This window comes from Gavia stellata, chromosome 27 (assembly GCF_030936135.1).
Source record: "Gavia stellata isolate bGavSte3 chromosome 27, bGavSte3.hap2, whole genome shotgun sequence".
Lineage (NCBI taxonomy): Eukaryota > Metazoa > Chordata > Aves > Gaviiformes > Gaviidae > Gavia > Gavia stellata.
In genome coordinates this window covers 1,277,553-1,292,003 of record NC_082620.1, presented here as the reverse complement: position 1 = coordinate 1,292,003, position 14,451 = coordinate 1,277,553, and the positions used below count along the sequence as shown (strand labels likewise).

The 14,451-nt window shown below is 46.9% G+C and overlaps 1 protein-coding gene across 12 annotated transcripts in view; it reads right to left on the bottom strand.

The window, feature by feature from the left end:
* Positions 1 to 5,430: 5,430 nt before the first annotated feature.
* Positions 5,431 to 14,451, bottom strand: part of EIF4G3 (eukaryotic translation initiation factor 4 gamma 3) — a 149,838-nt gene continuing 140,817 nt past the window's right edge. For 10 of the 12 annotated variants that reach the window (XM_059830114.1, XM_059830105.1, XM_059830102.1 and 7 more), the window contains 7 exons: positions 14,238 to 14,363; positions 13,330 to 13,411; positions 11,418 to 11,516; positions 10,292 to 10,438; positions 9,031 to 9,112; positions 7,413 to 7,559; positions 5,431 to 6,525 (listed from right to left, as the gene is read on the bottom strand). In XM_059830114.1, the coding sequence (XP_059686097.1) occupies positions 6,344 to 6,525; positions 7,413 to 7,559; positions 9,031 to 9,112; positions 10,292 to 10,438; positions 11,418 to 11,516; positions 13,330 to 13,411; positions 14,238 to 14,363 (865 nt within the window). In that variant the 3' untranslated portion in view covers positions 5,431 to 6,343. The remainder of the gene's footprint in view (positions 6,526 to 7,412; positions 7,560 to 9,030; positions 9,113 to 10,291; positions 10,439 to 11,417; positions 11,517 to 13,329; positions 13,412 to 14,237; positions 14,364 to 14,451) is intronic. The other 2 variants (XM_059830112.1, XM_059830113.1) reach the window with 1 other exon arrangement.

The following is a 14,451-nucleotide window of genomic DNA, read 5'->3' as shown; positions in this document are numbered from 1 at the left end:
TCGTCTCTCCGTGGGAAATCTTGTCGACGGGCTTTTCTTCGAGATGTGTCAGTGACAGCCCAGACTCCTGCTCAAAATATCCACCTTGTGATGCTGGGGGAGACCAGAAGAGTCAGATGTGTTTCCTTGGAGGATGGGTAAAACACTCGACTCCCCTGTTTTGCTGAGAAGGTGTGTGAAATTCCTCGCTTCTGATGATGGCAGTGTATGAAGACACCCAAAGCAGGGCTGTGCGGCAGGAGAACAGAGCTGCGCGCTGTGCCCATCACCATAAATTCACGCAGTGGTGGTGCCACAGCCCTGCAGAGCGCTGAAGAGGCTGAGTGCCCGCTCCCTTCTCAGGCCAGCCGCTTTTGGTGAAGCATGCGGTTTCCCAGCACGACTCCCTCGCACAGAAACAGGAGGTGGCCGGGACTGACAGATTACTCACTTTAGGCCATCTTTAATGGCACAGAGCATTTGCACCAGGCATTATTTCAGAACAGCTTATTCTGCAACACTGAAATGACTGATTTTCCTTCATAGGTGAGACCTGAAGGTATCAGCTGCATCTGCTGAGATGATCTTTTTTTCCATCTCCCTTCCAGCTGTTCTCTGCAACGCTGTGATAGAACACTTCTAACCGTGCTCCGCTCCATGTTTGCTAATGCTCTGTACCCCGCGAGCTTAGTAAAACTCTGCTTCATGGCAACATCTGCTGTTAAACCTTGCAGGGGGCTGCAACAAGACAACCAAGCGTGCAAGAGCCAGGCTTTACCCTTCTCTCTGCTCGCTCAGTAATACATAGATTTCCTAACGTAAAGCATCGATCGCCTTCCCCAAGCCCCCTCCCCGCTTTCCAATTTGCAACCAGAGCACAACCATCCCTGCAGCTGGGACAGCAACTGCACCCGTGGACAAACTCCCCTTTGGAAAGTACTGAATGGAGCAGGAGCTGGTTTTATTTCTGGTGCCGTTTCAGCTTTAGCAGCTGGAAACGAGGAAGAGAAACCGGTGCCACGTGACCAAAGTTTTCCATGGATCACTGTTGGGCATCCCTACAGCAGCATTTAAATAAGCAGGAGTTATTTTAGCAAACCGCAGTTCCACGGTGGTTACCTGCAGATGGCAAGCAGAGCCCCTTGGAAAATACAAGGGTAGAGAACTTCTAGTGAAGTTTTCTTGGATATCGGCAGGGATTTAGTCACGCTGCTGGAAGCTGAGTGGGCTAATCGATCTCTTGCTGCGGTTGCTTGCCCATCACCGTGGTTTTCCTGCAGTGGCTCCTTGTGGGTTATCTATCCACAGCGCTGGGCTGGGAGGTGGGCAGCCAAGCAGGACCCTCTGGGCTGAAGCCTCCTCATCCCCAGATTCCATCCTGTGGTTGTTGCAGCTTGCACGTGGCCCCCAGGCCACATCAAACCGTTGCTCGGTGTTTCTATCAGCATGCGGCGTCTTGTGCAAGTCTCCGGGTTGGCACCTTATTAAAGAAAAGCGGCGTGTGAAGAGCTCACACTCCTGCTGATGGTGCTTGGCTGGAGATGCCGCTCAGTTGGCCCAGGATCAGGTAGCAGCAGAGGGCCAACACCTTCCAAAGAGCAGAAAGGCCAAGCTCTCCCTGCCAGACTGTGTCAAGCGGGAGCTCGGAGCGCTTGCCAGACTGAACATCTCTCAACGGCTTTATCCCCACCTAGCGCACGGCAGCCCTGACCAAACTCCTACCACGCGGCATCTCACCACTATCACGTACCTACCTGCAGCCAACAGCCAACTCGCCTAAAGGCCGTTCAGTGCCTCAAGGCCAGAGATATTGGATCTAACGGCGTAAGAGTGTTCTGGAGGGGGTCTGATTTTGAGCTTACCACCCCCAAAGCTAAACCCTCTTGCGCCTGTAAAACATATCAAGCCAGCAGCGCCAGGGGCACGGCTGTAACAGCTTCTCTGCTCTGTGGCGAACGCTTCTGACAAGGCAACCAGCTGCAGGTCCCTTCGTCCGTAAAAACGACTGGCGCTGGAATGAAACGCAGCAGGAACAATCACAGCCACCCTTTTGGCAACAAGATGCTGACATCTGCAGTTGGTTTTAAACGTTTTCAGGATGCTCAGCAAATTAACGGGACTTTTTAAAGGCCCTGTTTTTCCTTTATCGGAAAAAAATGGTCTGTAGGGTTGGAACCAAAAGCTCTGTGGGTCGCAGGAATGCAGCAATGACCAGTGTAAGTTACTACTGGCTTAAAACCTGCCTGGTGCACACTAAAAACCATCTCTGCAGAGGAATCCCTTCTCCCAAGCCTCTCCTGCCGCGTGGCCTCTTCGGCTTTACCAGCTCCTGCACACCAGGGAGGGCTAATCCTGGGCAAAAGAATTTTCCACACACCAAGGTCTGCTCCTGGACCCGAGGTTTCTTGAGAAAACAAGGTTAAGAACTGAGCACGTTAACACACGCAGACAGGGTACGACATTGGTATCGGTGTATTCCCTGACCTCGTTCACAGAAACGGCTGATCTGTTTCTGAAAACATTTTCCTAGAAAGAAAGCAGCCTTAGGCAGACACCTGGCCTGGAAATTTTCTGTTTGACTTCTTTAGGTTTGGGGACATTTTCAGCAATAAAGAGAAACGGGGATGTAAGCGAATGCATCTGCTCCTCCTTGCCCCTGCCACTGATAGGGCACGCGACCTCAGCACAAGAAGGGCTCCCAGCAGTGCAAATGGCTTCTAATGCAGCTCTTCCCTGCTGAGCTGTATTAAGTCCTTGCCACGTTCATGAGCCTGCCCAGAAGATGTGTTTAAAGGCCTTACAGGACCAAGACTGGGAGAAAAAAAACCCCAACACACCCAAACCTTTAGTATTCTTGGGGGCCATTTGCTGTCCTCCCCGCTTAGGCTGTGCTGTAAGGTTAGGTAGGAGCTCACCTCTCCTCACTTCCGTAAAATGAAGTTCCCACAAATCACATTCCCATGGGAACCTCTTTTAATTAATATCCCCTTTTCCGTTTCATATATCTCTTAGTTTTTCCTATTTTAATTCCCTTCAGGAAAAGACGTGTTGCAAAGATCTTCTGGGACCACGGGCTGCATCCTGAGGAGCCACAACTGCCTGCAAACCTGTGCTGATCTAGGCGGCGACTGAAAAGCAGCCATATCCTGGTACGGGTGCAGGTAAGCAAACGGCACGTGGCGAACAGCACAAGGGGAGCAGAGGAAGCCGTTTCGGTCCAAGACTGCTCCTTGCGGTGACATCTGGGAGAAGCTGAACCTCCAGGTAACATACCCATAACTGGAGACCTCAAGGTCTCGTGCATAAACTGAGTAAAACTGGGTAATTCTGGAAAAAAACCCAAACCACCATAAAACCTCTGAGAACTCCCTTTCTGGCATCTGCAGGACACTACCAGGGCAAGCTCTCACCTCCCTGGCACATTTAACATTAAAAGGCTCAAACAAGGAGGGGAGAGACTTTCCCATCTCTCCTGTACCCACAGGCTCACCGTTCCCATTCCCTCCAGCCAGTGGTTTTCCAACTCTTTCAGCCAAAAGATTCAAGCTCCCCAAACTAATTTCCCTGCCCTGACTCACTTCGATTCACATGGCTGTTCAAAGGCTCCACAGCGGTTTCTTCCTTTCTGATGGAAGGCGATCCATAAATCACAGGCCTTGCACGGCACGGCTTCGGTGTTGCACGCTCACGTTCCCAGCAGGGTCTGACACTGCCCACCCTGAGAGAGGAAATTCATCAGGTGCACACACCCACTTGGCAAATATTTGGCCTCATTTACATACAAACGCCCATCCATTTAATTCAACTATTTAACTGCTACAAACCATCATCTACCCGCTCACGTTCTGGCTCAAAAATGACTTTTCCGAGAAGCGCACCTGCACGACCTTCTGCAGAGGTTTCACACACACACCTTGAGACCCGCTGGCTGGGGGTTTCCGTGCAGACGAGCCTTTCGGAGATCGAGAGCGCCCATCGCCAAACCGCTGGGCCCAACTGCGAGGCTGGGAAGGGAAGCGGCTGAGAACGAGGAGTCGCTGGGTGTTGTACAAGCAGATACATACATATGCATATATTAAGGGTGAGAATATTTTTTCTTTTTTTTTTTAACAAAACATCAGAGAAAAGTGTTTTATTGTTACTAAAAAAAAAAAACAAACAATGCTCTAGTGTTTTAGGCCACGGATTCTCTAGCTCAGATTCATGGCGTGGAACATGTTAACAGGGAAAGCGTCTCATGGACATCTCCCCTCCAGCCACAACCAGACACCCTCCTCCCTTCCCCTTGGTGATCAAATAACATCCTTATGCAAGTACAGCAATTGTTTACATGTAAAAGTAAGATTAGGAAAGTATTTAATGTATTTGTAGCCTTTTTTTTTCCTTGTTTTTCCTGTTTTTTTTTTTTTTTTTAAAAAAAAAGAAGTGATTTAGCAGCTGGAAAGAAGACGACAGCATCATGTGAGCAGCTAGTGCTGCACAGACCACCAGCAAATGCTCCACAGGTTACTTGTGGTCCACGGACCACAGTTCACAAACTACATTTTAGGGCTTCACAAACTTTGCAGACTGTATTATGGTAGATGCTTCTTCACAGTGAGAGCCAGCAGGGATTCTTTGGTTGTTGAAGAGAGACACACAAGAGACTTAACGTACTCAGCAGCGGCTCAGTTTGGAGGACTGCGCGGCGTCAGGGCGCAGTTGAGGTCCCTTTGGGCACACAGAAAACACACGCTCCGACTGTAAAGCGACCACTGTTAATCTGTACCCGGGCTGCACTCAGGCTGCAGACACCCTGACGGGGTGGGCAGAGCCGGGAAGAGCACCGCATCGCTTGTTCCACCTCTTGACTCCTGTAGGGCGCTTTTATTTTCACCCATCCGGGTCTTTGGGTTCCTTAGGCACAGCAAGGCAACCGGCAGGTGCGATGGGCAGCAGCGGAAGCTGGGCGGCAACGGACGCACAAACCATGGCGAAGGGCTGTCGGTTCTCTGCTCGAGCGGCTGCGACCTCCGGAGCTACCAGGGTCCCAAGTCCCCAGGACGACACCACTGATCCAAGTCACACCAGAGACACCGTGGCTGCACGGCTGGACAAACCGAGCTGGGATCGGGCACCGACCGCCCCGAGGTCGTCTCCCAGCCTCGCGGCACCGTGCTGGGAACCAAACGCACCTACACGGCACAGCAGCCCACCAGCTGCTCATCTGCCATTAAGTTCTCTCTGCAGAAAAGGTCTCCCAAGCAGCAACCCCCTATTTTTTTTTCCTTTTTTTTTTTTTTAAAACAACAATTGCTCTCACCCCTCTTTTTTGGTAGACACACATACATACACACACTATATGTACACAATTTGGAACCGAGGATCTACACAATGAAAAGGAAGCCAGCACCGCTCAGAGATGGTGCACACATTCAGCAGCTGTCAAAGGAGAAGTCGTTTTACTTTCTTTTAAACTTGCAATGTTTGTCTTTATTTTGTTCTTTATATTTTGAAAGTGAAAAGAAATAGTATTGAGTCAATTTCTTTTTTTCTTTTTTTAAATATTTGTTCTATGTATTTACAAGCCTTAAAGTTGCTCTAAAGGTTCTGAAAGTATCACTAGTACTTTTTCCCCAGGGTAGCACTGTTTTGAATGAGTTATTTTCGGAGCACTCTGGTCCGCAGCGGTTTTCTCAAATGCATTTCCTTCTGTTCCAAGGTTATGTACGTTTTGATTACTATTTTCTTTTTAAATTTCTGAAGCAAGCTGAGAGGCAGGCAGAAAAATCTGATGACAATTAAAAAAAAAATTGATCTCTTCCTCATCTAGCTTACCCCAACCCCCTTGAAAGTTTTGTCTATTTATCATGCTTTGAAACAAAACTGAGGTGCATATGAAGGGGAGGGAAATTTATTTCTCTGCTTTTAGTTCTATTATACAATTTGTTTACAGAAACTGCAAATTTAAAAATTACACTGGCATTTGCAGTCCTTAAAATAATAAATTAAAAGTTTTCAACTTTTTTTTTTTTTTGCTAAACAGATTTGTTTTGCTTTGTGTTTCTGTGAGTCCTTGTTTAAAAAGAAATGAAAAAAAAAGATTAAAACAGAAAATATTTTCTATAAATAATACATGTATTTTGGTTTAGTGCTCCCGCCCTCAGGTTTGACGTTTACTTTTTTTTTTTCAAGTACCTTTTTTCCTCCATGATCACCTTTTGTGTTTATCTATTTTTACCTCTCCCACTCGTGCATGTGTGGGGGAAGGGGGGGTCTGCGCGAGAATTGGCCTTGCTGCACTGTGATTGGCGAAGACGTGAAACTTTTTAAAAAAATACTTAAATTGTCCTTTTTTTTTTTTTTCCTCTCTGTATTTTAAGTTTTAGTTATCCTCCGACTCCTCTTCGGCCTCCCGTAGCCACGTGAAGAACGCTGTGACGGATTTTAGCGCTACTCCTTTCCCGTTCTGCTCCGCTGGGTCCTTGCTGCTTTCCCACTTGTAGAAGGCATCCTCCGATATTACCTCCTCATCATACAGGCAATCGAAAAACATCCGCAACAAATCTGCGATAATGGAATAAGGGGAGAGAACAGCTGTTAGTACTGCGCAGTTTAAGTCAGCGGACAAAGACACGGTTACAGATAAGGGGATTAACGTGACCTTTAATGCACGAGATGCAGATACAAGTAAAAGGAAGGTCTGTTACTGAGTTACTGCTTCCTAGCTGGTTACACACAGCCGAGAGGGAAAACAGGTCCCTCAGATGCCATCGGGTAACACGTGCTCTGCAGAAATGGGAAAGCAGCCGTGGGAACGTATTATCTAGGGACTGGCCGGCAAGGAGAATCCACAGCAGCCCGTCCTCCCCTCGCTGGACCGCGCAACCTGGCAGCCTGGCTCCTCTCCAACACCTGATTTTTCACGGCTCAGCAGGAGGGATAAAGAATGACTAGCGCCTTAAAGCTAAGGACGATCAAGTTGGGCATTTCTGGGCACACTCTGATTTTGTGCTGCAGACTCCCCGGGAATCCCCGTTTCTTTGGCAGCTCCCCACCTCTTTTCCAACAAGAGGTTTCTGCAGTGTCTCTGGGGTGAGGCTCATCCGTTGTCCAACGCATTTTATTCCCTCCCAGCCCACAGACACCTGTGGCGCAGCAATACAATTACAAGGCCCAGTACTCTCACATATCCAGGTATTGTAAACTCAACAAATTGGTTTTTTACTACTCTTTTTTTTCCCTCTTTTTGCATCACAGAGGTTTGTCCTTCCTTCTGCATGGCTGCTTACAGGACCAACCAAGAGAAGAGCCAGCCCTCGGCCAAGCATTTGGGGACCCGCGCTGCTCTACAAGCCGGAATCCGGACAAGCGGAAACCACTGTACGCTGTTTTCTCTCCTCTGCTACGTTGGCTGTCAGTGTTCACATCCCCAGCGCAGAGGCAACACTTACTAGGAGGCTGATCAAGTTTTACTATTGATGCTTGTAGTGCATAAAGTGCTTGTAGTTCCTTCTCCGTGTCTGAGTCTAGGTACTTGAGTAAGATCGGCACTCTCTGTTTGATAACAGCAGTGTCCACACGGAAGCTAGAAGAGTCCGCTGAGGGGAAGAGAGGAAAACAGGGTCAGCTTCGGTACACGGCAGCAGGGGTGGATCTTTTATCGCCTTGATTTATTCAAATAGAAATCCCAGATACACGTTAGCGTGGAGAGAAAAGCGGACGAGAAACAACAGGAAGTATTTCTGATCAACGGCTTTTTCTGGAAGTCTGGCTTCTTCCAGTTCCCCAAATTCAACCAGTACCTGCAGCGACCCTGGCCCTAACCAGCCTGCTGACACACACAGAAGAATTACAACCTTACTTTGCAGTGCAAATCGTTGTGCTTCCACAGACAACTGGATGTCCAAAGTGCGTACAATGGCCAGGGCTAAAACTCCAGTTATATGGAAGGTTTTTAGAAAATCTTTTTTTTCTAAAAATACTAAGGCAGAAACAGACTCATAAGCTGCACATGACATAGGAAATCAGGAATGTATAAAAAATATGCATTAGAAGTCCATCAACAACATGGATAAATTATTCAGCAGCTTTTAAGTAGATCATGCAACACAATTAAGTGATATTTTGAAAACAAAAGGAACAAAGCCTCAATTAGAAGTAAGGTCAAAACATAAACCAGAAGATGTCCCCAATACACGAGGGAACCCTTAAACGTTTGTCATCAAATCCTGTGTCATTTCGCCACTAACACTAGGTGGCATCAGAAAGGTTCCGCTCTCGGGGAGAAGGAAGGAGCTGGGCTGTCTCTCCCCTCGCAACAAGATGAAGTTCAGACCGTTCTCTCCACCAAGCGTGGCTCTTACAGCTACGAGCAGAACCGGGTGCTTTACAAGTGCAATTTTTTGCCTCGCCAGATGCCAACAGTAAAGTTAAAGAAAACACAGTGAACTGGCCAGATGTTGCTGGCTGCAGCGCTTTATTCAAGCCCCCCTGAGGGTCTGCGGCTCACACGTCTGACTTGGGAACCCACCCTTTCCTCCATTTCCAGCCGACTGCGGTACATTCCAGTCATCCGCATAAACCGCCTTTCCAAAATTGCAACTTTGGACATAAAACTATTAACAAGGCAGAGATGCAGGCTGGCGTCTCTCCTGCAACCCACGCTTCCAACTCGCACGTGGCAATCTGCGATGGTAGAGCGCCCACGCGTGCTTGCTGACACAGGAGTGGAAATGCTAATTATCTTAATAACGTCTAGCGCATTTCCACCTTCACTAGAAAAATCAATGAACAATCTGGCATTACTCAGAGTTGTCTGAAACGTCTGCTCACACGAGGTCACCGGGACACGCCAGGGCCTCGAGAACGCCGTAACCAGCAAAGCACCTGGCTGCCGCAGGGGGAACGGACATCCCGCTCTTGAGCGCTAGGATTCAGTATGGTGCAAAAGTCTCAGTGTGTGATAAAAACCAGCCTTGGCGGGAGGGAAAAGTGATAGAAACCTGAAAAAACATAAAATAATTCTTTGCAGATGTGGTTTGTGTGGTGTTTACATTGCAAGTTACTCACCTATAATAGCTGCTTTACAAACTGCTGTCATTAAAGCTCTAAGGAATGTAGGTGAACTCATCTGGCTTTCATCTAGATTAGCCTGAAATCAAGAGTAAATGGACCAGTTAAAAACACGCTGCTGCGTGAGAGCAACCGCTTCCAAACTCCACCGCTGAATCTGGCAGCAAGTTCAAGCTCAGCAAAAGCTGCTGCAGCAGAAATCCAGTTCACCCCTCCGCAAAAACTCAGCTTTCCCTCTCACTTCTTAAAATTCGCTCAGGTACGTCAACACTCAACAACAGTTCTCATGCGATCAGTACGCCATTTCGCTGCTCCCACAACTAGTCGTTTGTCGTGAGAAACACACCAAACCACCAACGCTTGGCTTCTGCAATGCCCTTGTACGTTTTCTAAGAGTTTTAGGCTTTTTCAACAATTTTTACAGCACTCTCCTCGGGTGGAGATTTGTTTGCTTTGTAGAAGAAATTCAGAGAATGGCTATGTAACTTGTCCAAGGCTACAAAGAGCCTGTGGGTGTCCCCAGATTTTCAGTGCTGCTTGCATTCCACTCTCGACTTCTCTAACGGCGGGAGAAAAATGACATTTCTAACACATTGCTCCAGCAACAGAAATAACTGAAATGAAGCCGACCAAGATTCAGCTGTAAGCACAGATCTACATGAATCAGGTTGGGTATGATTTCAGACACTAGATTAAATATCTGGCTTAAAGGATGCAGCCGGAGATAGAGGGCAAAAGATCAGTGGGTTGACAGGGCTTTTTTCCTTCTCTGTTTTTCTTTATTTTCTCTTACAGTGCCTGGTCCAATACACTCGGAAAGGTACGGGTGCCCTCAGCGACTGCCCAGGATGTTTTTGCAGCATGGCAGGGGGACTTTGGTAGGTCATGTTGCAAAAAGCAATGAGATGCTTTTATCCCGTGTTTTGGGAAGAAAGAATGCAGCAGCGCACTGGGTCCAAAATGTCATAAGTAGCCAGAAGCAGTGTTTTCAGAGTCAAAAAGTCGACAGTATTTAAAAGGCAGTTACAGAGCTGTGTGTTAATACGGCTAAAATTCTTTCTTCCTAAAGCTTACTTTGAAATAACTGACTGATTATATTTTAGATTTTAATTCTTTGGAAGTGTTAATTGCACAGACCTAATCACCTTCGTGTCCTATGCCTAGGGAGGAGCCTGCAGAGATGCTCCTTTAGATGAGAAAATATTTACGAAAGCAGTTAATGAACTGTGTGCAGGGAGGGTGAAAATAGTCTTTGTACCTCTACCCAGTCAAAGATTTGTTCATCATTCGCCTTGTCCTCAACAATGAGTTTTTCTAGCTGCTTGTTCAGCTCTTCCGCAGAGAGTTCCTTCTCTGAAAGTGCTTCTGAGGAACTGGAACAGTCAGACTCCGTAAAGTCCAACTTCTGCAACATCGGAAGCGATGATGAGAATTAGTTAAATATACTTTCCTATGCTGAATTATACCAAATTGAGGCAGCAAGCTACACTTCATTCTGCTTTCTGGCATCTTTCAACTGCTAAGTTATCATTACAACGATTTATGTGCTTTTCCTGTTCCAAAGGTTATAAAGCATTTTATAAACACGTGGGAACTACATTATCCAGCAAAGACAACCAGGCATCTCCGAGCAGCTCCAGCCCTCCACAATACGAGCGCGCACAACATAAAGTGCGTGTTGCTCAACTAAAACGACGGGGAGCTGGAATGCAATTACCAGAGCTGGCCCTCGCTCAAAGAAATTGGGGCCAACACCCCAATTCATTGCAAAATGTCACAGAGGCTCTACAGTCCCCTCACCAAGCCCCAGGCCTTGGTAATCCATTTCATTTCCTGCAGCGCAGCACTTTCTAAGTGCTAAAACAGAGCAGTGGATCGTGGAGCTCCAAAGGGAGACCTCCAGCTTCTTCCTTAGGAGCACCACCAGCAAGAACTGCAGGGTGCCCTCCATCAGGCCTGGCTCCTCTCGGTTGTGAAACCCCCCTGGGATCGTAACGCAAGGTGGGATGAGTGAGTAATTGCTACCATTTATTCTGGCCCTTCTGCAGACAGTCTGTCCTTGCTCCAAAACTCATTCTTGAGTTTATTCCCTCCAGCTGGAGGAAGAGATCTCTTAGAGGAAGCCAGCTGACGGGAGATGTGTGCCTGGGATCGGAGGGGAGAAGCCCGTTATGCCTGGGATCGGAAGGGAGAAGCCCGTCCTCCCAGCCTTTCAGAAAGGAGGTGCTGAAATAATCTAACCCCAACTTGGTGAGGGAGACACTTCGCCCCACGTCCCATACCAACTGTACATAAGAACAGGATGGAAGAGGATGAACAAAGGGGACGTGGGGCCAAAACTCAGTGTGCTGAAATCATTAAGCAGATGCTTGCTCTGAACTCACTTGTTCCATGAGAAAGGTATGTACATCCTCCCCTTCGGGTAAGTAGTCCTTCCAACTGAGGCCAGACTCCCTCCATAAGGCTCCCACTTTCTTATGGCTCTAAAACACAAACAGTTTGTTCATTTTAAAGACTTGAGAGACAACCAGGGGAGCTTACTCGAGCCGGAGCGGTGCAGCTGTGTCAGGAGAAATAAAGAACCGTTCAGCCACCAAACAAGATGCCTAGCAATGAAGTGAAAACGTCTGGAAATCCCGTGCAAGAGAAATCATATACGCAATCCTGCCACAGGTAAACACATCTTGTCGAGTGGTCAAACGCCATGATGATGGGTAATAAACAAGGCATAATGTGAGACGTGGGGTTTGCAACAACTGCAGCCAGAGATTACCTGCGAAAAGTGACACACCTGAACGAGGCACAGTTTCCCACGGCCGTGACACAGAGCTGGCAGTTAGATGACTTAGGTTCTTCTCCTGACTCTGTCATTAACTTACTCTGGGACTCACTCTCCCCCTGCCTTGACAGTAAGGCACTGGCAAATGAGCCACTTTCAGAAAATAGCTATTTGCATGGCTGTTTTCTGTGCAGAGACCAAGCCTCAAATTCAGGTACATAATACCAAGTTCACGCTTCAATTCCCAGAATTTATTGCAAACCTTGAGAACAGCTCCTTTGCAGCACATGCAGTTCAACCTTCCGCACCCTCTAATGTCACACTGACCTTTTGGTATCCTGCCTAAGATGGCAGATACACAATTCTGACAGGAATAAAAATACTAATAACAACCAGCTCTTCTCACCCAAATGCTTTGCCAAAACCTTTACCTTGTAGCACCTGCGCCAGGGAGATCACTGTGTAGCCTAAGCTAAGCACTGCTAAAAGCAGCCTGATTTTTAGTTTATAAAGCTGATTATAATTTTAAGTTTACAATGCAGATCATTAAGAGTTAATTGTGCATGGTTCCTGCTACGATTCGTCAGGATCTGAATTCGATCGACTGATATTACATTGACATACCCAAGTCCAAGTACTGGCCTGGACGAGATCGAATTAGAAAGCTGTGGCAGAAACAGAAACCCCAAGCTGGTGCTTCAACCCCCAGAGCACGGCAGCTTTTCTTTCACAGAACAGAGAAAAATAAATGGAAGTCGACTGTCCAAACAAGCATAAGGCTAAAATAAAGAAATAAAAAGTCACTATTTGCACTGCTAGACTGAAACGCTCCTGGAACAATCAACCTTATTTGGATGCATGCTTTAAAAAATAAAAAGGCAAGTGAGGGATTTTACAGGGTTTAAAATAGACACTATCCAAAGTGCAGTATTTAGCTGGATTAAAAAAAAAAAAAAAGACCAAAAATGGAGACAGAGTTATAGGGAAACCACCAAATTGTTTGGACACACAACTGTGAAATGTGTAAGAGAGCTCTAGAAGTTACAGGGTGAGAAGGTGTCACTGCCCCTAGTGATGGGTGAATCGACCTCAAGAGTTCGCAGGTTTAGTTTGGATAAGCACCCAGAAGTCTGAGAGGCCATCGGAAGCTTATCTGCACCCTCAGAACCCCTCTGGTCTGCAAGAACAGCTCTCTTGCAAGATTGCCGGCACTTGCTGCTTCTGGTCAGCCCAGAAAGACCTTGAGAATATCCCTCTTGTGGTATTTCAGCACTCTAGCTTCTGGAAGAAGCCAGGTGCAAAGGTACCTGCAAAAGGGAAAAGTGATGAGAAAAAAAAAAGTTAACTTTTTGGAACCCTTTAAGGCTTGGTTTGAAACTGAGGCAGCGTTCCTAGGTTATCTGGACTGGCTGGCCCATCCCTAAATATCTTCAGGTGGGAAATGTGTAGACTTCATGCATAAATACGTACTGGCTGCATCCAGCTCCTACCTACGAACGGTACACCTGGACACTTACCATTTGTTTGCATAGAAGGTGCAAGATTTCAGCAAGCAAGACGCCGGCTCTTCCCACAGGAAGCAAAGGTTTGCTAAATTCTCTAGAATGGAAGAAAACCAGATATTTTTCCTTATAATTTGAATTTGGAATGCAAGGTAGTGATCAAACCAAGGCAGGAAATCACCTTTACCTTCTGCCAGGGATAAAGGATTTGGTCTAGCTAGCACTGCCGCCAGAAGAGACCTCAGTGATGCAGTGCGCCTGCCACAACAGGGCTAATTACAAAGGCTTTATTTTTATGTAACGTCAAATCCACTCATTTTTGTGGGACCCCCCATTCAGGTGGCACGACCCTTTTCAGGGAAAAGGCTATTATTTTCTTAATACACTACTCTCAGGAAAAGGGAACCATTCAGTTGGCTTCTAGTTAATCCCCAACTATATAAGAACATGCACAAAATACAGAAACTCTGGTCCTGGAAACAGTTTCCAGTCTGGCAGGCAAGGTTTTGTGCCTGTTTAAGGCAATACCCAGGTGGTAACTATCTCACTCTGAGACATACAGACTCCTGCGCAATACCTTGCTCTCCTTAAATCCAATTCTCGGAGCCTCAGTGCGGTCTCTAATGACTCTGACGGTACAACATGGGGGTATTTTTTAGCTCAGCTGAAATGAACAGGATTGAAGTAGATTTATGGATAAAACTTCCATCCCTGAACAGCAACTACAGAGCAGCAAGCTCCCTTCCCACCACAGCTTTCGGTCTGGTGCATCCCAAACGATGTGCAGCAAGCCTTTTATCATCTCCTACGAGAAGCTGAGCCTCTCACACTACTTGTCTTGTATCTACGGATGGGAACCATGCTGTGAAAATACTATAGCATAGCTCAGCTCACCGACACTGGAAAAGAACAGCATTGCTTACTGTATAAGTTCTCTCATAGAGATTCCTCCTTCTTTTAACATGGGGGTCACCAACTCAGCTAGGTACAACCAAATATGGGGTATATCTATGGCCATGTCGTCCGCCATCTCCAAGGTATCTGAAAAACTTTACGAAAAGGAAGGAAAAATGTCAAGCACTAACTATAATTTAATTTGAGACTTAATTTGAGCAAATCTGTGCTTTAAAAATCCTT